The sequence below is a fragment of the Cordyceps javanica genome, chromosome 1 (assembly GCF_051103115.1).
Source record: "Cordyceps javanica chromosome 1, complete sequence".
In the NCBI taxonomy this organism is placed as follows: Eukaryota; Fungi; Ascomycota; class Sordariomycetes; order Hypocreales; family Cordycipitaceae; genus Cordyceps; species Cordyceps javanica.
In genome coordinates, this window is record NC_139295.1 from 1366748 (window position 1) to 1394067 (window position 27320).

The window sequence follows — 27320 nt, forward strand, 5'->3', positions numbered from 1 at the left end:
TACGACTATGAAGAAGCATAATTTGAAATTTTCTGATTGGTAAAAACCATCATCGAGTCGCTGTGCAATCGTATATATATTTACAGCTCCTCTTTCTGAAACGAAGAGAAGGTGGAGGAGAGTCCCTCACGTTAGCGGATTGCGCCCACAGAGCATACGACGGATGACCTCAATGGGATTTACCTTGGTGGCCTTGTCATCACCCTCGGGAGCAGGGGCGTCCCCGGCCTCCTCGACCTTTTTGGGGGGCTCTACACCAGCAATGCCGACGAGCTCGGTCTCAAAAACTGGTGGTGACGCTGCTGTTAGCCGGGCTGGTTATTAACAAAGGAATCGCGGTAGCAAGAGCGTACTGAGAGTAGCACCGCCGGGGATAGGGCCGATGCCACGGTCGCCGTAGCCGTATTCGGGAGGAATGGTGAGAGTTCTATCGAGGGAGTGAGGATTATTAGCATATTCTTGCCCGTGCTTCAGGGAAGTGTAATGGGTTGGACGCACCTTTTCTCGCCAATGCACATGTCAAGAAGACCTTCGTCCCAACTGCAATGGAGAATTCAATTGACGTTAGCGATGTCGTACATTAGAGACGTATGTGTGTGTGTATTGAAGATATCGTCAACTTGCCCCTTGATGACCTGGCCAGCGCCGACCTTGAAGTCGAGCGGGGTACCGCGGTCGTAACCTAGAGAGAGGGAACGGGGTTGGTCAGCATGGAATTGGTCAATTGAGTCAAGGAAGACAAATCTCCATCGAGATTTGGGCCACGCACTGGCATCAAACTGCGAGCCGTCGGCGGCAAGCGTGCCGCGGTAGTGCATCGAGACCTTGTCGCCCTTTTTGGTCTTGCGCTCGCACTCGACCTTGTGGGTGACGTCAATCTTGAGCTCGGCGGCGGTGACGGCGGTGGCGGCGAGGGCCGCAAGAGCGGATAAGAGGGTGGCGGTCTTCATGGCTATGGAAGTTTGTGGTGGTGAATGGAGGAGGGAAAAGATGAAAGATGGCGATGGAGGACTGCATACCTACTACCTTAGTAGTTACCTAAGGAGGTCGGTGGTTACCACTAACTCACTACCTACCTAGGCAGGTGGTAAGTACCTCCATAGAACAGAGACAAGTAGGCCACATTGCCCCAACCAACTGACGACGGCTGCTGACCCCGCCGTTTGCCAGAGTGGCTCCTCCAATTAGTTTGATTAGCGCTGCAACGCTACTCAGCGTTGCATTCACCTCCTTCAACAACATCCCAACATCACAGTATGACCCTCGCCACCTTGATTGTAATGGCAACGGCAACCTTTGTATTCTAGAATGAGTTGCTACGGTCACCCCTGGTGATGGGATTTTTCAGTTCCAGGTGGTAAGAGGGGTGCAGCGCGTGGAAAGCGTCAGGACACTCAACCCAAGTCGCCGCCAACAGTATTTGCGAAACATACTGAGCAAAGAATGTATTCAAGATGAAAGCCCCAGGTACGGGACCTTACCTGAGTGGTGCGAGATATGAACCGCTAAAGCCTGCACAAGGGCTGGTGCTCAGTCTCTTTTGTTTTGTTGTACAAGACGTCCCCTAATCGAACAGCATCTGGACGGCAAACTGACTCTAGGTTAGCAGCTCGAGTCATGTACGACGCCAACAATGAGGCAAGTACCCTGTGTTCTCTTCATAGGCAACTATACAGATTCTTTTACTCAATTGCTTCTTCACTCATCTTGCCCCCAAAAAACAAGCTACACAGTTGGGCAGGGAAAACATATCAAGACACTCTCAATCACGCCAACACCATTGTGCAACCGAGTCTTCCTTGTTAAAAACCCAAGACGTCTTTGCGAGATGGTTGTGGTTCTAAGCCTTCATACTCGATGCCAGAGTGAAGATGCCGAATTACATCAACGACCGTTGTGATATCACCAATTTGCTATATTCGAGTGTATTCGCGTCAAAATCCTGCCATGGAAGTTGGTTCTGTCCATCGCTGCTCTCCTGCACACTGCTGCATGGAATTAACAAGGTTTTAATGAGAGAGCTAATGAGAATCAAGGTTATTCAAGGCCATGTTTCTATGGCAAGCGTCGCTTCGTAAACTGAATTGCTCCGCGCGAGATATGAATACTGGATGGGTACATATGTACACAAATACATGCCCTTGTAGTGAACTCGATATAATAGATATACATGATGGCTAGACGAGCTCATTGCAGCCGCAGCACCCTACTTACAGTGCCATTCAAGATCAAATCACATGGATTACATAGCTGCTGCTAGACCGGTCTACAATTTACGAATTCGTTCAGCGCATGTCGTCGACTGCATTTTGTCAAAATTGGCGGGACGAGGGTGGCGTAGTCATCCCAAGGCTTCGAACACATGCAGCGCGGTGTGCATGCACTTGCGAACAAGTCAATAGTTGGAAGTCGGCATTGGAAAGGCTCCGCCTCGTTGTGTAACCCGCTATACACCGAGTTTTGATGTATTCCACGGGAGACCGACGACGAGTTGTGCTCTACTGAGCCGGGAGGGGAAGGAGCAGAGATGGGCGGGAAAAACTCGCGGAACATGTCACTTGGAACCTAGGTATTCATGGCGAATACGGCTACGGCGCGGGTGGCGGCGAAAATGCGACGGGCATAGCGGTGTCCAGTTTGCTATTTTACAATTTGCTTTCTGAATTATAAAATTGAGCGGCCATTCGGGTCCAATTTCGTTACATTCTTTTTTTTTCTTTCCCTTCATTTGCCGTCTGGTTTCATCTTCAGCTCGCTGCTGCCCAACCTTGCGTCATGGGGTGGCGTGCTGATGATGTAGGGCGGGCGAGCGTGCGGCGGGCGGGCTGGTTGATTCACTAACTCGGAGAGCTAGAAGCTGGCAGTGCAGCGCCGCGTCGAATCGACCGAGCTGCTGCGCCTCGCAGGAACTCTATAATCTGTCGTCATCAGAGTCGAAAAAGACAGGCGGTGGAATATTGTAGCCTCACTTTGCGAGCACAACACGTTCACGATTTTTGGGGGAAGCGGATGAAGAGAGGGAGGAGGCAGAGGCAAACAAAAAAAAAAAAGGAAAAAAAAAATCAAAAATGAAAAAAAGGAAAAAGGGACAAAAAGAAAAGCCCTTCAGAAAGAAAAAACAACCCAACTCGAATGCAAGTGCATTGTTTTTATTTGTGGCGTGCATGCAGCTTCGTCTTGCTCACCTCGCTCGGTCCTCGTCGTCGTTCTTCTATATATTTTGTGAGGCTCAAAAAAAGCCCGAGTATCCTGATACATCACAAGTCACGATACACACGCAAGTTTGCGTCTGCAGCCCAGTGCCGCGCATGTTTTTGTCTGAGATGAGGAAGAAAGAGGAGGGGGGTGTGGGTTGGTAGAGAGGAGGGGGAGAGAGAAGCCGCAAAAGCGAGAGCCGTTGGCATATGCAGTGCTACACACCCTCATCGAGGAACGAAGAAGACAAGGGGCAAAAGGTAATAATAAGAATAAAAGCCCCGAATGGGTTTGTCGTCTTTGGATGGGCAAAAAAAAAAAAGCCACCTGTGCAGTCGCAGTGAAACCCGGCCGAGAACAAGGGACAGCCAGCCAATCTCGTCTGATCAATTGCCGAGTTCCTGAATTGGGGGAGGGGTCCGGAGTATAGTATGTAGGCAAAAAGTATGCCACACCTTGTTCCTCATCATTGCCGGGGTCGATGGTCAATGATGCTCTCTCTCTGTCTATCTCTCTCTCCTCTGCTCTGTAACACCCCCCCCCCCCCCCCCCCCCTCATCCAATGTTTTCCCTCTGGCCCCGCCTCCTCGGGGCAACCGTATTTCATTTCAGCTTCAGCTCTCCTGTCAGGTCGCTCTACCGCAATTGTTATAGAAATCGGGGCGCGCCCTGCTATGATCGACAGCTGCGGGACCTTGCATCATAGCTACTGATAGTACCTGGGAGACGAGCGAGGGAGGCGAAAGGGGGGGGGGACGTCTGAGGCAAGGCTACCAAGCCACGCAGGAAACTCATCGTCGACGAGAAAAGCCGCAAGGGATTTGGGGCGCAACGACGAAAAAAAGATGCGTAATAAGCGCCTTTGCTGGGGCACACACCTCTCCGGGGAGTTTTTTGGGGCCCCGTTTTGTCGGGCGATGCGTGGATCGAAAGAGGAGGAACAATTGATCAAGTGAGCAAGTGAAGGGGAGACGCCGCATCCATCACCACCACGCACTACTGCGAGAGTCTGCGCGGCCACCCTTGGGGCTCCGTTGACCCATGACGAACAGGAAGCGGGTAACAGAGACTGGTAAACCGGTTTCGCGGGAAAAAAAAGAAGGAAAAGAGTTCAAATTGAAAATGAGCGCTGCAAAGTGGTCACGCTGACGAAATTGTGGCCAAGAAAGAAAACAAGTTGATAGTGGATGGATTCCCCGCTGAAACCAGAAAAATCTACAAAAATTTATTTATTTTATTACTTTATTTTCTACTTTGTTTTTTATCGGTAATTTCGTTTTTTTCTTTTCTTTTTCTGCTGTTTTCTCTTTTTTTTTTCAAAATAAATTCTTTTTGGACTTGCTGCCGGCGCCTCACCGTATATACCCCACTCTCCCTTTTTTTTTTGCTTTTCGCTTTTGTTTCCAACCGCATAATGAATAAAACAGATTTTGGGCTTGGGTGCTCCCAAAACGGTTGAACAATGTGGCTAAGTAGACCAAGAAACAAAAAAAAAAACGGCATTGCCCCCCTCCCATTCGTTCGTTGCTGGCTCATCCACCCACACTCTCTCGCGTAAATATAAAGAAGAAAGAGGAAAAAAAAAAAACTGGGCGACACGGCTGCATGAGCTGCGCATAGAAGCGAGGCGCGACCATGAGACGAAACGTTCAACGGCGCAACTGGGGGGTTCTTGTTTCTTTCCGAAGGTGTTCTGGTTCCCTCCCCTTACCCCCCGTACTCGTCGGTTTTTTTCCCCCTCCTCTTCAGGTCAAGACTTTTGTGTTTCATTATTATTATTCCCATTAGTATTTTATACAGTCTTTTCTTTCTTCCATCAAACGTCCCATCCTTCCACCCTCGTCCTCGTTTCTCTCTGATTCACAAATGTGATTTCACTCGTCCCCCCACGCCCCGGCCCTCTCTCCTCCACCCCCCCGGGCCACCGTATCGACGATGACCTGGCTGCCTAGATGTACCCTCTTTTGCCTCAGGGTAAAACTACTTAGAAAAGAGGACAAACGTATTAGTAGCCTTGCATGCTCGCAGGGGTGGTAGTTTATTAGTTTGCGGCTCCACATGCAACCAAGCGGTTGTCAATCGATGCTCTGCTGCCTTGTGACGCGAACAAGCCCCCATCCGCCATGTCTCTGACTACCTAAGCCACTTCCTTGCTCTGTTTTTGTGTGTCTCTTGTTCCTTTTATCCTGTTCAAGATGCCTGGGAAAAAAATGCATCTTATTTTTGCCAAAAAATCCCTTTACACCCCCTGCCATTCGTCAAAACTACCTTCTTGCCCAGCCACCTTTTTATTTCCTGTTCCCAGTGAACAACCTGTAGACGCAACGACACCCCCCGGCCTCGTGAGTCACGTTAACGTCGAGGCAGTACCACCGCTAGCGAATTGGCCCCGTTGCCCACTCTACAATTGTGATGCTATACCTTGACTCTTGATTCCTTCTTTCCTCAACCATTGTTGGCCAATTTGTACTCTTTCACTGTGGATTTTCCGAGTTTTTTTTTGTTTCCTTTTTTCCTCTTCCTCTTCTTCTTTTACCCACGCCCAAGACTCGGTCGCCGGCCATAGACTTACACTCTCACTCACATACTCACTCACTCACACACACCACACCCCCCTCCTCTCACAACAGAGCGGCACGGCCGAGAGACCCCATTCCCAAGGAGCCTGAGTCACCCCAATTGTGATCTTGTGGCCCGTTGCAATAGAGGGGCATGTTTAGGCATTTCTGGATGTTTTGGGGGGCTTCTGCGTTTCCATTGGGTCCGGTTACTGGTCTCCGTCGGGATGATGCCTGGATTACGGGTTCGCCAGGGATTCTTCTGGGCAACTCTGCCATCATATACACCAACGTCTTCTTGGCTTTACACTTTTGTCCTACCTTTTTCTACTTTTCCTAAACGTAACCCCTGCCCAGACTCTTCCTCTTCTCTTGGAGTTCCTTCCATTACTTATAGAGACCTTTTGTCCACAACCTCATCATGTCTTCAATCCATCTTATCCTTCATCAACTCAACTATAGTCCCCATTGACAGTGATTGCTTTCAGACTCTTTCCCAGGCTTGAGTCTTTATTCACCCCCAGTATCCATCCATCTACATTTCTCACAATATGCCATATTCATCGCCTGCTTCTTCGGTCCGCAGCGGCCACTCCGGCTACGGTGCCACGCGCTCTCCTTCCACAGACAGTGGATATTCTGACACTTCCAATAGTAAGAACCAAGAGCTCTCTATGGCTTTATATCAGAGTTCTGACTGCAAAAAACCTTCAGATGCTTACAGATCAGGCGCTGCCATAGGCAACGAGCACCATTCGGGCGGCGCAGCCGGCTCCCCTCCGTCGCCGTCATACGGACGCGCAACACGACAATAGGAGAATGCCTTCTTCTCCGTCCTATACTACTCAGCTCGAGTTGTCCTCATGTCCGGGTGACTTTGGGCCACAGTGCGAGCGTTACAAATCTTTATTTGGTCAATATATATACATCATTAGCGGGGGCCGCAGGGCAACAAAACAACTTTTGCTTATATTACACGGAAAACCGAGCATTCGAAAGTAGAAAAGATAGAAAATCAGAAACCAGAAACTTTATGGAGGCTGAAGGCACGGCTGGATTCGAGTTCTTCCCTTTTTTTTAGCAGAGATTTCTTTCGTTCAATACATTTGACATTTCACATACCAGCCTTTGCGCAACTTGACAGAACATGACACAGTCGATAGCAATGTTTCACAGCGCCGATTCATTCTGCAGCTTCGACCTGTCATCAACTTAAAAATAGTCGTGTGTGTTACCCTCAAACCCCGGTGTCAGCTGCCGCTACGCGCATAACCGCCCCCCCCCCCCCTCTTCCTCAATAAAAGGGATCCTCCCCAGTGGTCCGATTCGCGATGCCGCGAGCCCTCGGCGCCGCGAATCAAAAGGCAAATAAAAGGACGACATCTAGTTAGGCATGCCCCTCCATTTCGTTTCAGGCTCACTCAGAGAGTCCTTGACACCTCCTCTGCTTCCTGAGGCATTCCTTTTCCCTATTTTTAGACGAGCCGTTATGATGCTCCAGCCCAACACAACGTACTTATATGAGCCCACCAGGCCTGCTGGCTCCGAGGAGAAATTCCGCTATGCACGATGATCAATCGAGGAAGAAAAAGCAAAGTTACAGCCCTTATGCCGCAAGTGGCCGTTTTGTGCAACACATGATCCGGCTTCTCTTCAGCATCAGCTTGCGAGGGAGCTACGGTGCTGGCGTGTGGCTGCATAGTATGAGGTTGTAAGGCATATGCAGGACTTTACCTATACGGATCACTGAAAAAAACAAAAAACGAACAAAACAAAAACATACAATTCATGTTTCTCATCTCTCCAAAGTAAAGTGGTTCAGAGTTTCTCATTTACTATTTACCTTTTGGCATTAATGTTTTTTCTGTGGATTTGCTATGATTAATTCGATTGTATATGAGTGGAGGTTTCCTAGTAGGTGTTCGCGTGTATTGTCTCATTCCGAAACCACCCATCTCAGCCTCCTGTGTCGACACCACACAAGCTGTTTAATGACGTTGGCCTGAAAATTTCCCCGGCTTATGGTATCTTCTACGCACCACCCTCACGCTTCGCATATTCATCTTCGATGGCTTCTTCATATCGCTCCTCCGCTGAGCGGGGGTCCTCGTGTAGGACACCATCTTTGACGAGAGTTTCGGGAGTTGGCCGGTGCGAGATCTTGTCGTTGAGCTTGTCTCCAAGCATATGCTTCTGAAGCTGTATTGAAAAGAGGCGTTAGAAATTACTGGCCATAATTGTTTGCTCGGGCCCCGCGTTGTTATGGCACGACTCCATTCTGTGCGCGCCATCACATATGGTAACCTCGGACTCCGCCTGCGCGCGCATGCATCGATAATGCGGGTATCAAGTCGATGCCGCGGGTTGCCGCCATTTGTCCTGTCATGTTGTACTTACTTCCTTCTGTTGTGAGAGGAGGCCGGGTGCAGCGCTGGATGCGGGAAGGATGTTCTCTGTACATGACAGACGATAGGTTAGTTCGTTTAGTCTTTCAGCCCAGTGATACAAGATGATGCAGTGATGGGAGAGATTGGGGCAGCCAAAAGGACTGGCTGAGAACAGCGCAAACGTACTATCGACGAGTGCAGCGCGGTCGGGACGGTGCATGAGGTGGTTCTCGAGTGAGTTCTTGCGTTCGATCGGCGAGATGGGCGCATCATCGACAGCCTTGGCGGCGCTCTGGCTTTGCTCGTTGTCGGCCATCTTGATGATGAAAATAATGAAGAAGAAAAGAATTGGTCGAAAAGGTTGGAACTGGGCGGTGGCAAACAGTGGCGACCAAAGTTGTGAGGTAGGTACTCGATTATTAGTGACAGTTCGGTAGTCACGCAAGCTTAGAGGCGCTGGTGGGCGGCCGCCGGATCGAGGTCAAGCCACTCGCAGTGTGCGGAGTACTCGAGCGGTACTGGAGCACTGTGGGTAGCCGAGTGGCAATGAGGCGCGCTATGTTGTCTGGACTTCAGTATCAAGGTGTTGCAGAGATGCAAGCAAGCCGAACAGGTTGGACAGCGTTGAATGGAAAATTAAATACGGTATGAGTGAAGTGAAGATGGGCAGCACAAGAGGCGGGGGCGTTGATGGTATTTAATGTATTGTTTAATAGTAGACAACCCAGCCAGCCAAAACTTGGCTGCAGGGTGCATCTGCAGGAGCCGCATTAGTTGAAGCTTCAGCGGTGACTAGCTGCGGCTGTTAGTGGACTGATGGTGGGCAGACGAATGGTACAACCAGTCCAGGTGTGGCCACCACGAGTACTCGGCGGACCGTTCCAGGTGCCAGAAGTACCTCTTGTCCTGCCCAGCTCGGCGACCTACCAATTACCCCACTGTAGCGATGGCAATGGACCATCGGCCTACCCCGCAACGAAGCTGCGAGCCTTTACAGCGACCTGTGACTCTTGATGTGGCGCGCTATAAGTAGGAGAATAAGGTTGATGAGTTGACGCAAAAACGATAGGCAGGCTGGCAGGCAGACTGGCAGGCAAAGTGTCGTACTTGCAAGGACGCTTCCGTGTGGCGGGAGTTCTTCTGCAAGGCGATATATCTGCAGAGCTATATATCTGTATGATACGCGGTATTTACTCGTAGGCACTTGAAACAAAGAGGTAGTGCACCGTGGAGCTCGCTACCTAGTAAGTAGGTATTTAGTATTAGGCGCCTCCATGGATGGGGCGGACACCTGCAAGACTACCATCACCACCAGCCGTTTCGAAGGCAAGAGTAGAGACGGATGGACATTTGAGGGGCATCTCGGAAAAAAACTTTTTAGTTGGAGAATAAAAACTCCCGCCACAAAACGGTTAGACAGTGACGTAGCTACGTAAGCCCTCACCTTTGGCACCGGAAGCGCTCCAGCTGTGGCAGCCCAGCCACAGCCCTGTGGCTGATTCTTACCACTCACTGCTCATTACTGATATCCAAAAGCTAGATAGATATTCGAGTGCAAATGGCCATTATCTTAGTGTGAAAAATTCGGGTCCATAAATACAAATCGCATTCTCCACGACGCTGGCTTGCATACTCCAGCTTCTGTTGCGTAAGCCGTGTCTAGTTCGCGCCACTTGCGTGGCATTGAGGCGGTGCGCTGTGGCGGGAAAAGGTCGGGGTGCCAGTCTTTCGTCACTGGTCTGGTCTGGTCTGGTCTCGTCAGGACAGGCACCCGATTTACGCCCGCTTCCTTCAAGCCCACCAACCTGCATTTCCATCGTGAGCATCTTGCCTGAGTCCTTCATTCCTGCCGTGCTGCGTGTTCCGTCTTGGTCTTTCTTTGAATGCGCCCATAATCGACTCATTGTTACATGGTTGTCGGATAGCAGCGTCGACCGGGCACTTTTCTCTCCCTCCCCCTTCCCCCCCCTTCAGTATCATCACCTCGCCTACAATGGTAATATCCGGCCCTCGCACCCGCGGCGCATGCCCTTCCCCGCGCTCTGCAGCTCATAGCTAACATTTAATTTCGGCTTGCAGGGTATCTCAAGGCGTCCCAAGGACAAGTCCGCCCGCAATGCTCAGCAAGCAGCTTCAGGCGGCGGCAGCGCCAAACCGAAAAAGGCCACCTTTGACACCACCAAGAAGAAGGAGATTGGTGTCTCCGACCTGACCTTGCTCAGCAAGGTGTCCAACGAAGCCATCAATGATAACCTCAAGAAGCGATTCGAAGGCGCGGAAATCTACACATACATTGGCCATGTCCTGGTCTCAGTCAACCCGTTTCGCGATCTGGGCATCTACACCGACCAGGTTCTCGACAGTTACCGCGGCAAGAACCGATTAGAGATGCCGCCTCACGTCTTCGCCATTGCTGAATCCGCCTACTACAATATGAAGGCCTACCATGAGAACCAATGCGTCATCATTTCTGGCGAATCTGGTGCGGGAAAGACCGAAGCTGCAAAGCGCATCATGCAGTACATTGCCAACGTCTCTGGCGGACAGTCGGGTGATATTCAAAAAATCAAGGATATGGTGCTGGCTACCAATCCCTTGCTAGAATCATTCGGAAACGCCAAGACGCTGCGAAACAACAATTCGTCGCGCTTCGGCAAGTACCTTCAAATCTACTTCAACTCCACCGGCGAGCCTGTTGGTGCCGACATTACCAACTACCTGCTCGAAAAGTCTCGTGTCGTCGGCCAGATCACCAATGAGCGTAATTTCCACATCTTCTATCAATTCACCAAGGGTGCCTCTCGTCAGTACCAAGAGCAATATGGTATTCAAAAACCGGAGACCTATCTCTACACCAGCCGCTCCAAGTGCCTCGAGGTCGACGGGATCGACGATCTTGCCGAGTTCCAGGATACTCTCAATGCTATGAAGGTTATTGGTCTCTCGCAAGCAGAGCAGGACGAGGTCTTCCGCGTGTTAGCTACCATTCTGTGGGTCGGCAACATCCAGTTCCAGGAGGATCAGAGTGGCTACGCCGAAGTGCGCGATAGCTCTGTGGTCAATTTTGCCGCCTACTTGCTAGAGACCACCCCAGAGCAGCTAATCAAAGGCATCACCATTCGCATCCTTACCCCACGCAATGGTGAGGTTATTGAGTCGCCCGCCAACCCTGCCCAGGCGACTGCTACTCGCGATGCGTTGGCCATGGCCCTCTACAACAACCTCTTCGACTGGATCGTTGCCCGCATCAACAAGTCGCTCAAATCTCAGCAAGCTACCGCCAACGCTGTCGGTATTCTGGATATTTACGGTTTCGAGATCTTCGAGAAAAATAGCTTCGAGCAGCTTTGCATCAACTATGTCAACGAGAAGCTTCAGCAGATTTTTATTCAGCTTACTTTGAAGACTGAGCAAGAAGAATATGCTCGCGAGAAGATTCAGTGGACGCCTATCCAATACTTCGACAACAAGGTTGTCTGCGAGTTGATTGAGCAAGTCCGCCCACCCGGAATCTTTTCCGCCATGAAGGATGCTACCAAGACTGCGCACGCCGATCCCGCCGCTTGTGACCGCACTTTCATGACTAGCATCAACGGCATGTCACACGCCCATCTGACGCCTCGACAGGGTAATTTCATCATTAAGCATTACGCCGGTGATGTCGCTTACACTGTTGATGGTATTACCGATAAGAACAAAGATCAGCTTCTGAAGGGCTTGCTGAACTTGTTCCAGAAGAGCGGCAACAAGTTTATTCACTCTCTCTTCCCCCAACAAGTTGACCAGGATAACCGCAAGCAACCCCCCTCTGCTGGTGACCGAATCCGCTCCTCGGCCAATGCGCTTGTAGAGACCTTGATGAAATGTCAGCCTTCATACATTCGAACAATTAAGCCCAACGAGAACAAGTCACCCACCGAGTACAACAGTCCTAACGTTCTTCATCAAATCAAGTACCTCGGTCTCCAAGAGAACGTCCGCATCCGTCGTGCTGGCTTTGCATACCGGCAATCCTTTGACAAGTTTGTCGATCGCTTCTTCCTGCTGTCTCCAGCAACATCCTATGCTGGCGAGTACACTTGGCAGGGATCTTACGAGGACGCTGTAAAGCAGATTCTCAAGGATACGAGCATTCCCAAGGAAGAATGGCAAATGGGTGTCACCAAGGCTTTCATCAAGGCGCCAGAGACACTGTTTGCCCTGGAGCACATGAGAGATAGGTATTGGCACAACATGGCCACTCGTATCCAGAGAATGTGGAGAGCATATCTTGCCTACCGTGCTGAAAGTGCCACTCGTATCCAACGGGTGTGGCGCAAGAAGAGGACTGGTGCCGAGTACTTGCAGCTGCGTGACCAGGGTCATCGTGTCCTCCAGGGTCGCAAAGAGCGTCGCAGGATGAGTATTCTTGGCTCACGTCGCTTCCTTGGAGATTACCTTGGGATCAATGCATCGATTGGTTTTGGTGCTCAAGTCCGACAAGCTGCTAATTTGGGCACAAACGAGCGAGCAGTCTTCTCCTGCCGTGCCGAGATTCTGGAAGCCAAGTTCGGCCGCTCCAGTAAGCCCAGCCCTCGGATCATCATCGTTAGCAACAGCAAATTCTACGTTGTTGCTCAGGCACTTGTTGGCGGACAACCGCAGATTTTGGTAGAAAAGGCTATTCCTCTTGGTGCCATCAAGTTCATTGGGTCATCATCAGCTCATGATGACTGGTTCTCGCTAGGGATTGGCTCTCCACAGGAGCCTGACCCTTTGATGAACTGCGTTCTCAAGACTGAGATGTTCACTCAGATGCAGCGTGTCATGCCTGGTGGTTTCAATCTCAAGATTGGAGATACTATCGAATACGCCAAAAAACCAAACAAGATGCAACAAGTTCAGGTTCTGAAGGATTCTCAGCAGCGTGCCGACTTTTACAAGAGCGGTGCTATTCATACCACTCGTGGAGAGCCTCCCAACTCTACGTCACGGCCAATGCCAAAGGGCAAGCCGGTTCCTCCTCGACCGATCACTCGTGGCAAACTTATCCGGCCTGGTGGCCCCAGCGGCCGCCCCTCTAGATTGCAGGCGAGTAGAAAGGCCCAGCCTCTTCCTTCGGCAGGCAGGCGTGCTGTGCCCCAGCCACCTTCTGTAATCTCCGCTGCTTCTACGCCCGTTGCGGCCGCTGTTCCAACGCCCGTTGCTCGACAGCCTGCGGCACAACCCGCGGCTCAACAGGTTCTTCCTAGTCATGCAAGAAATAGCTCCGGGGCCGCGAGAGCGCCACCTCCGCCCCCCCCTGCCGCCCCACCGGCGAAGCCCAAGATCATGGCCAAAGTTCTGTACGACTTTGCCGGTAGCAGGGACAATGAGCTCACCGTCACTGCTGGCGAACTGATTGAGATTGTCCAAAAAGAGAATAACGGTAAGTCATACATCTGGAAGCTAGCCCATACGGCATGGTAAGACTAACAATGTATAGGTTGGTGGTTAGGAAAGAACTCGGCTGGCCAGGCTTGGGTTCCCGCAGCCTATGTAGAGGAACAAGCTTCTGCGCCGCCACCCCCTCCGGTCAGGGCAAAGCCCGCACCGCCAGCGCCGCCCGCGAAGCGACCGGCTGCTGCTCGCAAGCTGGATGCATCCCAGCGCGACTCAGGCATGAGCCTCAACGGCGCTGGCGGGTCCGACACGAGCCGTAGCAATACCCCAACGCCTAGTCTCGGCGGTAGTTTGGCCGATGCCCTGCTGGCGAGGAAGAATGCCATGCAAAAGCGCGAGCAAGATGATGACTGGTAGAGCAAATCTGGGACTAGAAGGAATTTCGTGGTTTTCTTTTGTGTGGCCATGTCTCGATGACTGATGATGCCTTTGACTGGATACAAAGACTTTTTTTGTGTATGTCTGTAGTGGAGGAGGCTTCTTTTGATTGTACGGTGGTATCCGGAAATGAGAAGGAGTTCGATAGATGGGAAGTGAACAGCAAGCAGCGACAACCATTGCATGGTCCGTGTCGAGCCTATGCACTGGATGCGTCTAATGAGCAAAAAGCAGCGAAATTCATAAAGGCGAGCCTCGGTTTTTTTCTTTCTTTCTTCAAATATAGCCAGCTTTGCAATTGACATGTCATTTTTATAGTTGAAATGAAGAAGCACTGCATGTGCTTGGCATATTTTCCTTGCGGGCGTTTGCAGCTCCCGAATGCAAATATACACGGTCAAGCAAACTCCAACGCCACCTGCTCAACTTTCGAGCTTTTCTATAGATCTGAGTTTTATACAGTTTTGCAACGCCACTATTGGTATATACGTGTCTGTGTGCGTGTGTGTGTCTGTGTCTGTGTCTTATTCGTCATCGCTCGCCTTTTGCGCTTTTCTCCGCCGTAGCAGCTCGCCAAGGGGAACGTTCTCGTCTTCGTCAACCTCTTTCGTCGTGTAGTCATAATCCAGCTCGTCCTCGTCGACGCCGAAATCCGCAAGCTTCTCTCCGTCTCCGTCAGCCCAGTCGTCCGTCTCATCGCCCTCGTAGTCCGAGTAGGAGTCGACGTCGTCCTCCCCTAGCTGCTCCTCCGCGACCGTACCGGAGATGCCTTGCTCTTCTTCCAGTTCGGCAAGGAGCGCCCTGCGTCGGCGCCTCATGTCCTTCTCCTGCCGCTCCTGGAACGCCCTCTTGCGCTCCTCGGGGCTTAGATCGAGCTCGCGCAGTTCGCTCGCGTAGTCGCGCTTCCCCCCGACGGTCCCTTGCCGGGCAGCGCGGCGGATCTTCTCGGGATCTGGCGGCGGCCACATGCCCTCTTTACGGTTGAAGCCGTTCTCTTCCCACGCCCAGCCGACGCTTCCGCGACCGGGCGGCGAGACGCGCGGGTGGCCGGCGAACGGGACGAGCCAAAAGGGGAAGAGGCGGGTGCCCATCGCCTGGGCCATGTTGGCGAAGAAGCCAATGTCGTATGGGAACTCGACTTTTTCGAACCGGATCGTCTCGCCGTCAGGGCCGACAATGTCCCACCAGTCGCGGCCACCGCGCGCTCCGATTGCCTCGTGCCGCTCCTGCTCCCACATCTCAATCATGGTCTGGTTGAAGAACCAGCTGCGGACGGTCGTCACGAGCATGATGAAGAGCGCCAGCGACGTGGCCATGCAGACTAGCGCGACGAGCGACAGCGAGATGAGCGTGCCGACGCTCGGCCCCAGGTACGACGGCAGGAACCGGTCCTCCCAGAGCTTGGCGAAGCGCTGCAGCAGTAGGTAGGCCAGCGCGAGCAGCGACAGATTGGCGTAGACGAGGAAGCGGAGAAAGTGCGGGAACGTCGTCATGGACACGCAGTTGCCCGTCCAGGGACAGTGGTGGTCCATCTTGGGAATGCAGCGCCGGCAGTGGCGGCAGTGGTGCGCGCGTGGAGGCTTCGGCGCGGCGCACTTGTTGCACCACCGCCCCTTGACCTCGAGGACCGGGTCGGCGAACTCGTACCGGCCGGGATCGACGGTGCAGGTCCGGGCGTACGTGTACCAGAGCGCGAGCAGCAGCCCGTTGAAGAGGAACGTCTCGGTGCGGGACGGTGCGCCGGGTTCGAGAAAGTCGTCGCGGAAGATGTACTGCGAGAAGTAGCCCAAGAAGCTGATCAGCAGGCACACGCCCGGAATGGCCGCCTTCTTCACGATGCCTGCATCGGCGATACCGGCCATTGCGGTTTTGCAGAATGGCAACTCGACGTGGGTTTGGGTTTGTTGGTGTTGAGAGAAGTACGGAGTATGGCAGTGGACATCAAGCTGCAGAAAGCTCTACTTACCTTTCTACCTCCTCAGCCCCCGTAGGTACCTGTGGTAGGGGACTAGTGGCGCAGTGACGACAGTCCTACCTATCGAGTGAAGGGCGGCGTGCAGGGATTACATAACCCCCCTGAACCGCCATCTCAAACTCAAAGGATTCTTTCTATCGAATATTTTGAGGCCGTATCTACGCATTCTGCATTATATGGCATAATTGTATTATTCTTCTTGAATTATGGAATTCACTGCGTCATGACCTTTTCCTGTCACCAATAGCGACAATTGCGAAGCCTCCTCGCTAGCCCACCATGGAAGCTTTTTCTCTGGTGCATATCGCGCCCATCAGGTGAGCGATGTCAATCTCCCAATCCAAGTCTACGAGACTAACAGCTCTTCCGAACAGCACAGTTGTGTCTCTGTGGTATTTTTCTCGAGCTTGGGACAGTCACTCGCTACCTAGTAAGTCCTTCACGCGCAGCGATAGCATCCACCTGCTAATCTCAGATCTTGCAGGTCGACCGCATCTATCTGCTGTCCTACTCCTGCTGATATCATCCGGATGCTGCTATGTTATCGCTCATTACATAAATACAAAGCCTTCTATAGAGGCCTTGTTTAGTGTCCGTCGAAGCCGGCGCAAATCGGTATCAGTTCTTCATGACGATGATGAGCATTGGCGGAACGGCTTGGAGGAACCGCGTCCGAATCGCCCCGGCAGATGGAGCATTGTTGTCTTAATATGTGCTATTGCGGCGCGCATCGAGCTCTTCCTCTTTGTCCGGACACAGCAACAGTGTAGCGCTTTTGGATTTGATGTAACCAGTGCTTCCAACCTGTATTGTGTTGGACTCTTGCTAACTATATTGTGAACAGTATTGGCTCTGGCCGGCACTTGTCGTCTATCAGTACATCTCTTCTCGAGACAAACTTCAAGACGCTCAATATGGAGATTCCGACGATCCATGGCATAGTGGTGTTCACAATTGGATATCGTGGATTGAAAGCGATAGAGTACGTCACCTCGGCCACTTTATCGCTTCTTTCTCATTTGCTATGGCGGCCAGCACTGCAGCAAATCAATTTGCGCCATCGTCGTACATGTGTATCCCATCAATCGACAGCCCATCTCTGATTTCTTACTCTCGGACTGGAATGTTACTGCTGGATATTGCGATTGCTATCTTGTCTTGGCAGCAGTTGGTTTGGGGAAAGCATATGAGGGATCGCATGCAGAATATTTCGAAAGTACTTGCACTCGCAGCTTTCTCACTTCTGATTTTTGATATTCTTCGATCTTCATTGGGATCCGTCCGAGACACCAGCGGTGATGTCGGCTTTCCATACAGCTATGACATCGTGATGGACGGCATAGCGCTGTCGGTCCTCGTTATTTCGGCTTCCCTATGGATATGCGATACGAATCTGACGGGTCCGATCGGAATTCTGATTTCTATCGCGGGTCTATGGCAGGTAACAGTGGTTGCAAGTCGCTATGGTGAATGGGACTGCCTCCTCAGGGCCCCCGTGCTCTTACCACTGTTTGTAGCAACAGCAGCCATGGTCACGTTCACATACACACAGCGTTTGGGAATTGTGTTGCATCTTCCCCGCGGGCTATTTAACTGGATTGTCTTCATGATCGCCTTCATAACTACGCTGCGCACTCTTTTAGTTACTGTGCCTTTGTACGACATGAGGCACCCAATCAACCAGCTACTGTACGACAGCGAGATCGAATACAGGCACTGGCTAGCCAAGGCTTCTACTAGTAGTACCTCCAGCACTGCCATCAGAATCTACGAAGATCGCCATGACGGTCGTAAAGCGCCTCCGCAGTACAAGGACTGGTATGCGCAGCTCCGTCGCACCAAGATCAGAGATAACTTCCCCCAAATCGACGAGGACCTAGAGCCTTTCTGGCACATAACCCCGGCAGAGCTGCGCGAGGCTGTTCAGGAGGCTGCACAACTTCCTGACGTCGCAACAATCGTCATCAAAGATGGCATAGCCTCCGTCGGGCGCAATGATGAGGGCGGCGCCGGTTCAGAAACCCTCACACGACTCGTGCACATGGCTAACAACTTTTCTTCAAACCTCCCTGACATGACTATTCCTATCAACATGGCACGGTCGCCTCGCATCCTTCCAAGGTGGGAGGCCAGGTGGTCGTACAGCCGCGCGCCAGAGGATGCCGCCGCTGCTGATGTCATCGCGGGGAGATCTGCCCGCCAAGCCGAGATGTCAGCGGCGGCGCACGAGACCCATGATGAGGAGCATGGGCCGGTCGAAGCGAGGGGAACTCCAGGACCGGGAAATAAGAATTCGATGACTGCAGGCGAATTTCGTGCCATCCTCCGACAAGCCTGCCCTCCGAATTCCGCCTCGCGCGCGAATCCCTACTGGAACACGGCCGGGTTTTGCAGGCGCTGCGTGCGGGGTCACTCCAGCCTACAGCTCATGTCAGATTGGCATGAGTCGCTGGATTCGGTCTGTTCCCAGCCCGATCTCAAGAACCTGCACGGATTTTACATGGCGGCACCTGACGTGAGACCAGTGCAGAAGCTGTTACCCCTCTTCAGCCTCTACAAGACGGCGCATTTTGCAGATATCTTGCTGCCACTATGGCCCGAAGAGGCAGCTCCAGCTGAGGCGGGGGACGACGTGCCAGATAAGCCATTCCTAGACCGATCAGACAATGTATCCTGGGCAGGCTCCATAGGTCAGAATTCTATTACGCCAGAATATTTACACGGCCACCACAAACTGCGCCTGCTGGGCCAGCTGACGAGGCCGCGCCCAACGGACAAGACCACGCTGGTCAAGCCCATAATGCTTGATGAGATGCGACGGTGGCTGTATGCCAAGCGGACTACAGCTGCTGTGAATAGTAAACTGCCGCTCAATGTCGGCATATCAGACTATACGGCATGCACAGACCGCAACTGTGACGCCGTAAAGCAGCTGTTTGGTGACGACTTTCACCACCAGGCTACCGGCGAAGACAGCAAAATTGTGCTGCTTCTAGATGATGACGACGGACCTGCGCAAGGCACGCTGCGCGCGCTGCGCACCGAGACGATGCCCGTCATATCCACCATCTTCAAGACCTGGTACACCTCACGGATCAAACCCTGGGTGCACTTTGTGCCACTCGACGTCCGGTACCAAGCGCTCCACACGACGCTCTCATACTTTACTGTGCTCGAAGACCGCAGGGATAGCGGTGTCATGGACTCGAAGGGCATAGCGCAACAGGGCAAGTTTTGGGTCAAGGAGGCTCTCCGTGAACGCGACCAAGAACTCTACTTTTCTCGGTTACTAATAGAATGGGCGAGATTGATCGATGAGAGGCGCGACGAGATTGGTATCAGCACGGCCGCCGCTCCAGTAAAACATGGTTAGACTAATTCGCGATTCATGCAAGCGGCAGCACATTTAGTAGGGATAGATATAAAGAATTTCAAAGTTGTCCGTAGATTGCGCCTCCCCTGACGCGCCCGCAAAAAAGCTCTGTGCGTGTATATTTCGTTCAGGGTGGTGATCCTAGCCCTGCATATTTTTAGAGTTGTCGCGAGGATATTATGCGGTTCCGGCTCTGCGACTGACAGGAACGTTGTTCCTGGTAGCAACACCACAGCAACGCGAGGAGTACTTTAACTAAGAAAAGTAACTGCAAGGCAAAAAAGAATGCGACTATTTCATCACCTGCGAGCCGGCTCAGTGTCACGGCGGCAGTGGCTTGTTGATGTGCGGGCGCAACCCTGCCAGATCACCAGCGTCGATTGCCAAGCTGAGCACGGTGCAGGATGCAGAGGGCGCACAGAAAAGCTTCCATTTCCGCCGTTGGCCGGGCCATGGAACAAAGAGGTCGCCCACTACCGTAATGATCCGTGACGGTATCCTCCACCACTTTGCAGTGGGACGACGGGCTCGGGAGCGCCACGTGGGTACGACGATGGCAATCCCTGCCATGGGCTAGCTAAACTCAGGTCACATACTGCATTAGGTCAGTGTTCCGTAATTAGCACAGAGTCCGCTATAGCTGAAGGCGTGGCACTGATAGGTCCTCAAGTCCTCTATTTGGAACTTGGTGTGAGTGGCGAGCGGGTAGAAGGCGGGCAATGCGTGAGAGAATACTCCGTAATGTGCGTGTGTGCGCGCCAGCCCGCCTCTAAAAACCAACTACCAGCTGCCAGCACAAGGTCACCAGGGGTGGCGAGCGTAATGGACAGGATTGGATGCCTTGCGCAGTGGCGTTGCTGCCCAAGCCAGGGCCTCCAGCCGTTGTCCATCCTTTTACGAAGCTTGATTAGCAACCGCGGTACTTACTGGGTAGGTCACCCGTCGAAATCTGCCATGGGGACAGGAAACGAACTGGATGAACAAACTGGGTAGCCTGGCTGGCATCAGGACTGGAAGCTAGCCTGATTGTCAACCGATATAGATATACGGCAGCGTGTGACACGACGCTGCGATCCAACAATGACAATCGACTGCTACATCTCCCCTCACTGGCTATGGACGAGCGCACAGCATTGGGCAAGGCAATCCGCGAGGCTGGGGTTTAGCAGATCCGGCACAGACATGGTCGGGAGGAGAGCAACAGACTGCAGTCAGGCTGTAACCAGAAGGGAATGCCAAGAACCTGTTTGCTGTTCACTGGAATTCTCGGTACACCAGCGACCTCGGTTTCATGATCCAGAGGCCGACGTATCGACGACGACCAGTTGGGAGACTGTCGGCGTATCACAGTTCTTGATCAGCAAGCGACCGCACTAGGGTGAATCCGGCATTCCCCCACCAAGGAACAGTGCAGCGCGGCGAGCTTGCAGGTGAAACGATGCGCGCACCAACCTGGTTGCCTTTTCGATGCTTTCTTCCATGCTTAGGGACGCTGGCTGCTTAGAAGGCTGTTGAAACGGACCGGCGGGGAGACAATCTCGGCCGAGGCATTGGCCCGCACAGATTCAAGAACACTTATAGGTGGAGGAACACTTATAGGTGGAGGAACACGCGGTCGGTGCGTCCAGTTCAAGGTGATGAAATCAGGGAAAGACTCAAGTGTAGGCGAGATGAGCAAGATACGGTCAGAGGCGAGGGTGGTGGCCAAGCGGCGACGGCCATTGTTGGTCAAGGACTCAGGGGCCAAGCGAAGCCGGGCTGTGTGTGAAATCCGGCACTTGATTGGTAGAGTGCGGAACAGCCTCGGGCCAATTCATCTATGTCCTGATTCAGGTGTTGCCGCGTGGTCATCGGTGTTCTGCAGCACCAGCATGCGCATTGTAACAGATGCTGGATTGCGCAAGGGTGTTGTCGCGGTAGAGATGCACGATACAAGATGATGCACTCTGCGAATGATTGGCCGGCCAGGGTTGCGGAATACACGCCAGTATTGTTTTTTTATGGATTCGTCGGGGCTAGAAAATACGAAGTCTGTTGATGGTTCCTTTGTCGCGCTGTGGCGTAGCTACCGTGGCGGAGTGCTACCAGTACAATGCCATTCTCGCCGCGGCGGCGGAGTAGCTGCCGAGCTAATAAGTATCGGAGAAAAGGTGAGAAGAGGAGAGAAGAGAAGCCAGCCAGCCAGCCAGCCAGCCAGCCAGGTGGAGCGAAGAGCTCCCAAATATGGCAATAGCACCGGCGAATCTCGGTCAAAAGGTTGGTGTAAAGATGGGCATGCCAACCACGAATATGTGGCGGGGATAGTAATATCTGTGAGCTACGATGGGTAATGACGAGGCTCATTTCCCACATAGCTGATTGGCCCATACTCTAATTTGGATAGAGTAATCCTTCGCATCACCAGCAATACATACCAAAACAAGTGCATGGTTCGACTAAAGGTTATCAAGTATTGCCGGGGGATAGCCGGCTCATGATGGTAAGCAACGCCCCATCAGGTATTCCGGACGGCGCAGCTACATAGAGTCTACAGACACCCAACCTGCCTCCTACTGGTGGATGGGCGATTTGCCGTGCGTAGCATTGCTGGATGAGGCGCTTGAACGAAGTGTGCCCGGAGGTCTGAGGTAGTTGGAGGGTGCGCGTACTTGTACCCTACAGCCGTGTTCAGGCTGGCTGGCTTTGGTTCGGCTGGTGCGTGCGAAGCGAGCTTGGAAGATGAGCTTAAAACGGTCATTTGTATGCAAACAAGGGTATATATTTGCATGCTTGAGCGTCAGGTAGAAAAGATGGTTCGTAACAGCGGGAGTGCTTGTCGATGAGGCGAACGGGGGCTGAGACTGGACACTTTGGAAATGTGAAACACATCATGTCAAATTGGGAAGGAACGGGGTATTCAGGTAGCTCCTTCTTCCCAAAGAACGTACCATAAGTACCTGGTGGATGAAGGGCAGCTGCAGAAGCTGCAGCCTCGGATAATAAAGTACATGGAGCGATAGATGAACGCCTCTCCCACCAACAGCAGAGCACCACCCAGTCGGTCTTTTTCAGGCACAGGTGGCCACGCGACTCCCGGACCAGCAGCACCGTCGAGGCGGCGGCATCTACACATGCACGGGCGTGTTCTGTTCCCCGTTCCAAGAAGCCTGCATGTTGTGCCGATGGGGCTGCCGCGATGCTCGAGATCTACGACGGCGCGCTGGCCGAGTCTGCAACAAGCTGCCAGGTTGCGAAATGAGCGGCAGCAGCCATCATGCAGGAATCGCCGCACCGCGCATCTTCCAGACATTGAGACCCCCAGGTTCTCTGCATGGCGCCACACTAGTCTTACCTGGCCTTCCCCTAACCTTCCAAAACCAGGCCAGAAGTATGAGCTAGGGGGAACTAGAATCCGTCTCCAGCTTTGCCTGCCAGTTTTCTATGGGCGATTGATTCCCGGCAGCGCTATAACGGCTCAGGGAAAGCGCCGAAAGGTTCTTGGCATTCTGTCATTGCCCTGACCCTGCGCCGGTCTGTTTTGCCATACTAATTTCGGGGGCGGGAAACCCCGTTGGCAAAGCACTTGATACCACGCGCGACTGTACTAAGAAGTACACATAACGTGCCAGGGGGAGGAGGGGTGTCTCGATGGACTGACTCCAGCTACGCCTCCTCCAGTACCGCTTGAGCCACATATGGAGCAGGAATCCATTCTTCCGCCCGCAGAGAGGGTCTGTTGATACCAGAGCCCCATCACTGAGGCCCGGCTGGCTGGTCACAGTCACGACGGCCACGGTCACGTCAACCCGCTCCCCGCTGACTTACTGATGGATGGACTGACTGGAGCATAGGGCAGGACGTAAGGACCGAGAACGGGCTTGAAACCGAATACCGTTGCTACCGCCTTTCTGTCTACTGGTAATGGAACAGAAAAAGAAAGCCCATCTTCAGCCGCGAAAGGCCCCTGCGGGCGTGGAGAGAAGAGAGCGCCCGCTAGAAACATGGAACCCTGTCCGTTGTTCCTAGGCTGGACCTAAAACACGTTGGGAGAGCCAACCCACGGTCCGCCGCGTGCATCCCCGACCGACCCCAACCCGTAGCTGTTATCCTACTGAGTAGATGCCCGAGCCAAACCCGTTTCCTCTACTCCGTAGATGGTGTGCCAACGGAAGTTGATCAGTGACCAGCAGGCAAGCAGGACGGCAAACGAGCTGAATCATAACGGAAGGCAGACATCCATTCACTGACTACGGAGTACATGACTGGCTATTGCTACTCACACTCAAGACTCCGCGTGGCAGCCATCCCACAAGCCAGGGCGGCCGACGAGTAACCTTCTTTGGCATTGATTGCAGGAACCGGGCTAACGCCTCCCTGGTAAGTGGTGCAGCCGTACACCCATACACCCCAATCCAATGGTTTCTTCGGTAGGGAAGGCACCGGTAGTAGGGCAGTCGTACGTGGAGACCTTTTCTGGAGGCAGAGGTATTACATACATGGCGTATTACAGCCAGACCGCCGGACCCCATCTCAAGGGAACGGGAGCTCCCCATTTCAGGTGTAATCCATCCTTGTCAATGCCTTCCGAGGTCTGTCCTGCCGCTACTTGCGAATTCCCGGCCCAAGTATACAAAGCGCCCTGTTTGGTCCTGTAGCTAGCTCGGCATCGTTGCTGCTGACCCTACCTTTACCTTCCAACAGGTTCGCAAATCCAAGTCCAAACGAAACGTTATCAGTGCAAACAATCCGACAACGCGCGCCCACGCCGGCTGCTGTCGCACACAAACACTAGCACTTGTGTGTGAGTGTGAGTGTGAGTGTGCGTGTGAGTGTGCGTGTGCGTGTGTGAGTGTGTGTACCTGCTTCGCTGCCTCTCGGATATCGCTCCTCGGCGCCCTACTTCTGCTCCGTCACAACGCTCGCCCCGTTTAGCCACTCTCTCACTCGTGCTCCTCTTGCCGGTTGGCCTGGAGCTTCTTCTCAAACAAGACCGGGAGCTACTCCACCAGACAAGTTTCCCAAAGAAGTAATGCTCTCAGCGGATAACATATTTGTCCTTCTGTCCTCGCTTTCCCGCCCTCACCCATATCACCTCTTCGTCTCTCTTGGCTTGTTTGCTGTCTAGCTCGTTTACTGGGTGGCTGGGATCCTTCAGTCTCTGCCGCCAGAGAACAGCTCGTGCATACCTGGCCACGGCTATCGCAAACCACTCCAGAGGACGCAGCCCAGTGCTCGAAAACCTATAGTCAGCCATACTCGGGACATTACCCCATAGATTCGATTCCTCGGAAAGTGTCATTCGCTCTGACCCCATTCTGCCCCATTCTCCGTGGCTTGTCGGCCATTGTTGCTGAATCGTCGGCGTTTGGCTACTCGTTGGTGGGCTGCTGGTGGTGGGGTTTGAGGATTATCTTGCACCTCAGCGACGCGCCGCCTTCTTTGAGAGGAACAAGTTGGCATAACCGTCGACCCAGTCTTGGTCTTTCTTCGTTCAATATTTGAGGACCAAATGTAACTCGCGCGCGCGTGTTCAGTTCCGACAAATTTTCCCCAGTGGCAGCGAACTCTTGGATTGGACTAAGCATCTGACCCGCCATCGCCACAACTTCGATTTTAACATCTGAGACGACACTTCGCGTTCGTTGGGCAGACATTTGATGCTTAAAACGCAGAATACCACGTTTAACCCGTTGAGCTCTGATCTCGAAAGTTCCAGGCATCTTCCTACTGCTCATCAACCTGCCAATCATGGGCCGCTGACATCGCGCGACTCGTTGTTGCCACTCGACGTTATGAAATCTATTTACAGTGTATCCGAATCGTCAGGTGAACAGACCATTACGAAACAGTCAGAGATGGATCCTAGAGAGCCTCGCACGACGGAGGCACATTCTCATGCGCGTGTTTCCATAGATACTGGAGCTTCCATTTCGCCTACATCACATCCTGCGATGCTATCGCACCACGACGAGGCAGCTTCCAGGTATCATCACCGACCATCAACACCTTCTGCAGGCTCGGTAAACCTCTTGCATTACGCAGCATCTGCCGCTCCGCTCCGAAATGAGACCGCCTCTTCGGTCTCAACACAGGCCACTGCGGCTACTACGGCTACCTTGGCTTCCTCCGAGACCAACCCAATATCGTACAGTGCCGACACCTCCCCCAGCTTGCATCAATCTATTTTCTCAATCAAAGACGGAACCGACGTCTCTAACAACCGGCGCGCGAGCAGGAGACGCACTGGTCCTCTTTCTCAACAATCTAGAGAGCGCGCTGCATTGATCAGGAAGCTTGGTGCCTGTCACGATTGCCGTCGTCGGAGAGTTGCTGTAAGTGACGGAGACCCCATTGCTCAGATAGTAGACTTCGGTGTACTGGCCTTGTGATGATATGGAAGCTCTGTGCCATGATTGTACTAATTTGTATTCTGTGAACAGTGTCATCCTAGCCACCACGATATGACATGGGAAGACGTCGTCAACAAATTTAACCAGTCCCACAGCCCTATAATGTCAGACGTTGCGCCGTCGTCGATGCAGATCGGGGGATCCACAAGCCCAGTGGTAACCATGAGAGAGCCTCAGGCAATTTTTACACAAGACACACAGGATATGGATATCGACACAGGGCCGTCCACATCCCACCACCATGGCAGCCGCTTGTCTATGAGCGATCCGCGGATTCGGACGCCTTTACCATCCGGCCCCAGACTTGAAAAATCTCTCTCACTGCCTGGCATTGAATCTTTTCGAAACGATCTTCAAACAGCGGCAAGTAGAATGTTATCAGCTACGAACCGAGGCCGATATCTCGACGTCCGAGCGCTGTTGCTCGTATGGCAGGAGGACGACGATGCCGCAAGCGTACATGCAGCAACCAGAGAGTTGGCCGATGTGTTTGAAAAGCAGTACCGCTTCGTCCTCCAAATACAGACGATACCTTCAACCGAATATGGGCTTGCCAAAGATACTTGGAGATGGCTGTCGAGAACACTAGACAGATTCGCAGAGGAAGATGACCGCCGCGATGTGTTGAAGATTGTATATTACGCAGGTCACACGTTTCTCGACGAAAACAGAGAAATGTGTCTTGCTAGGTAAGTCCCACCCAAGATCATCCTCAGGATCATGTCCTTACCGGAATAGCTCGCGAGATCTGGGACGGGCTGCGATTGCGAGATGGAGCACCCTGCAGCAGCCACTAGAACAGGCATCTTCTGATGTCTTGGTTATCATGGATGCCGCCTTCTATCCATGTTCTAGAATCCTACGAAAACAAGGTGTCATGGAAATCCTGGGGGCATCCATCTCGGAAGATCACGCAAGTTCACTTGGTCGGTGCACATTTACAAAGGCATTGGCTGAGCAGCTTCGAATTCGTGCTGGCCGCGCAAAGCCCCTTTCGGTCACTGAACTACATGCTATCCTGCTGAGCGCATACCCGAAGCTTGTTCAGGACCGCCAACCCGAAAATGAAACCGTCTTCAGCTTTCCAACGCCGTTTCATATGATGGTGAGTGGGAACTCGAGATTGCCGTCCGTGTTCTTGTGTCCAATGCACCAGCATAATGTCCATCGAAGCAGCTTCTCGTCCGATAGCATGCCACAGATAAGCCTCAATGTAAGGCTGACGGACGAGAACGTTGACGTTGAGAGCTGGAACGAATGGTTACGATTGATTCCGGAGACTGCCAGAGATATCCGAGTGGACGGTCCATTCAGACCTCCATTCAGATGACATGCATCGACACGCGGAACGAGGCAATGATATCATAATCCTTTGCATATATTTTCTTCTTTCTATTTCAAATTCTTCGGTCTGGTTACACGGCTTATCATGTATAATTACTTTTTATACCATGTTTGGGATAACGCGGCCGGATTTCGCGCCCTGTTTTTAGCGGGGGGATTATGGTGGTGAGCAAACTGGTTGTGCGAGGCAAACATTTTGTCCGCATGGTCAGTTTATGATTCATGGTGACCTGCATTGTATTAGCGACTGTTTTGTTTCAAATGCGGAGTCTTGTGCACATATACACCGAGAGCAACGGC

At 52.5% G+C, this 27320-nt stretch overlaps 6 protein-coding genes across 6 annotated transcripts; 3 read left to right on the forward strand and 3 right to left on the reverse strand.

Annotated features, from left to right (window-relative positions):
- Nucleotides 1-80: 80 nt before the first annotated feature.
- On the reverse strand, nt 81-950 carry V2A60_000429 (peptidylprolyl isomerase family protein FPR2; the record flags this gene model as incomplete). Its single annotated transcript, XM_083251800.1, has 6 exons — nt 81-95; nt 184-299; nt 354-427; nt 499-540; nt 625-682; nt 770-950. The coding sequence occupies 6 exons, from the start codon at nt 948-950 to the stop codon at nt 81-83; spliced, it is 486 nt and encodes a 161-aa protein (XP_083107926.1).
- Nucleotides 951-7784: 6834 nt separating this feature from the next.
- Nucleotides 7785-8456, reverse strand: V2A60_000430 (RPEL repeat-containing protein; the record flags this gene model as incomplete). Its single annotated transcript, XM_083251801.1, has 3 exons — nt 7785-7952; nt 8151-8206; nt 8327-8456. 3 exons carry the CDS (start codon nt 8454-8456, stop codon nt 7785-7787), a joined length of 354 nt encoding a protein of 117 aa, XP_083107927.1.
- A 1677-nt stretch (nt 8457-10133) lies between these two features.
- V2A60_000431 (myosin 5) lies at nt 10134-13918 on the forward strand (the record flags this gene model as incomplete). The annotated part of the gene is made up of 3 exons (XM_083251802.1): nt 10134-10136; nt 10220-13547; nt 13605-13918. 3 exons carry the CDS (start codon nt 10134-10136, stop codon nt 13916-13918), a joined length of 3645 nt encoding a protein of 1214 aa, XP_083107928.1.
- Nucleotides 13919-14463: 545 nt separating this feature from the next.
- On the reverse strand, nt 14464-15801 carry V2A60_000432 (palmitoyltransferase PFA4; the record flags this gene model as incomplete). The annotated part of the gene is made up of 1 exon (XM_083251803.1): nt 14464-15801. One exon carries the CDS (start codon nt 15799-15801, stop codon nt 14464-14466), a length of 1338 nt encoding a protein of 445 aa, XP_083107929.1.
- Nucleotides 15802-17577: 1776 nt separating this feature from the next.
- Nucleotides 17578-19287, forward strand: V2A60_000433 (uncharacterized protein; the record flags this gene model as incomplete). Its single annotated transcript, XM_083251804.1, has 1 exon — nt 17578-19287. One exon carries the CDS (start codon nt 17578-17580, stop codon nt 19285-19287), a length of 1710 nt encoding a protein of 569 aa, XP_083107930.1.
- A 6761-nt stretch (nt 19288-26048) lies between these two features.
- Nucleotides 26049-27006, forward strand: V2A60_000434 (uncharacterized protein; the record flags this gene model as incomplete). The annotated part of the gene is made up of 2 exons (XM_083251805.1): nt 26049-26365; nt 26415-27006. The coding sequence occupies 2 exons, from the start codon at nt 26049-26051 to the stop codon at nt 27004-27006; spliced, it is 909 nt and encodes a 302-aa protein (XP_083107931.1).
- Between the last annotated feature and the right edge of the window lie 314 nt (nt 27007-27320).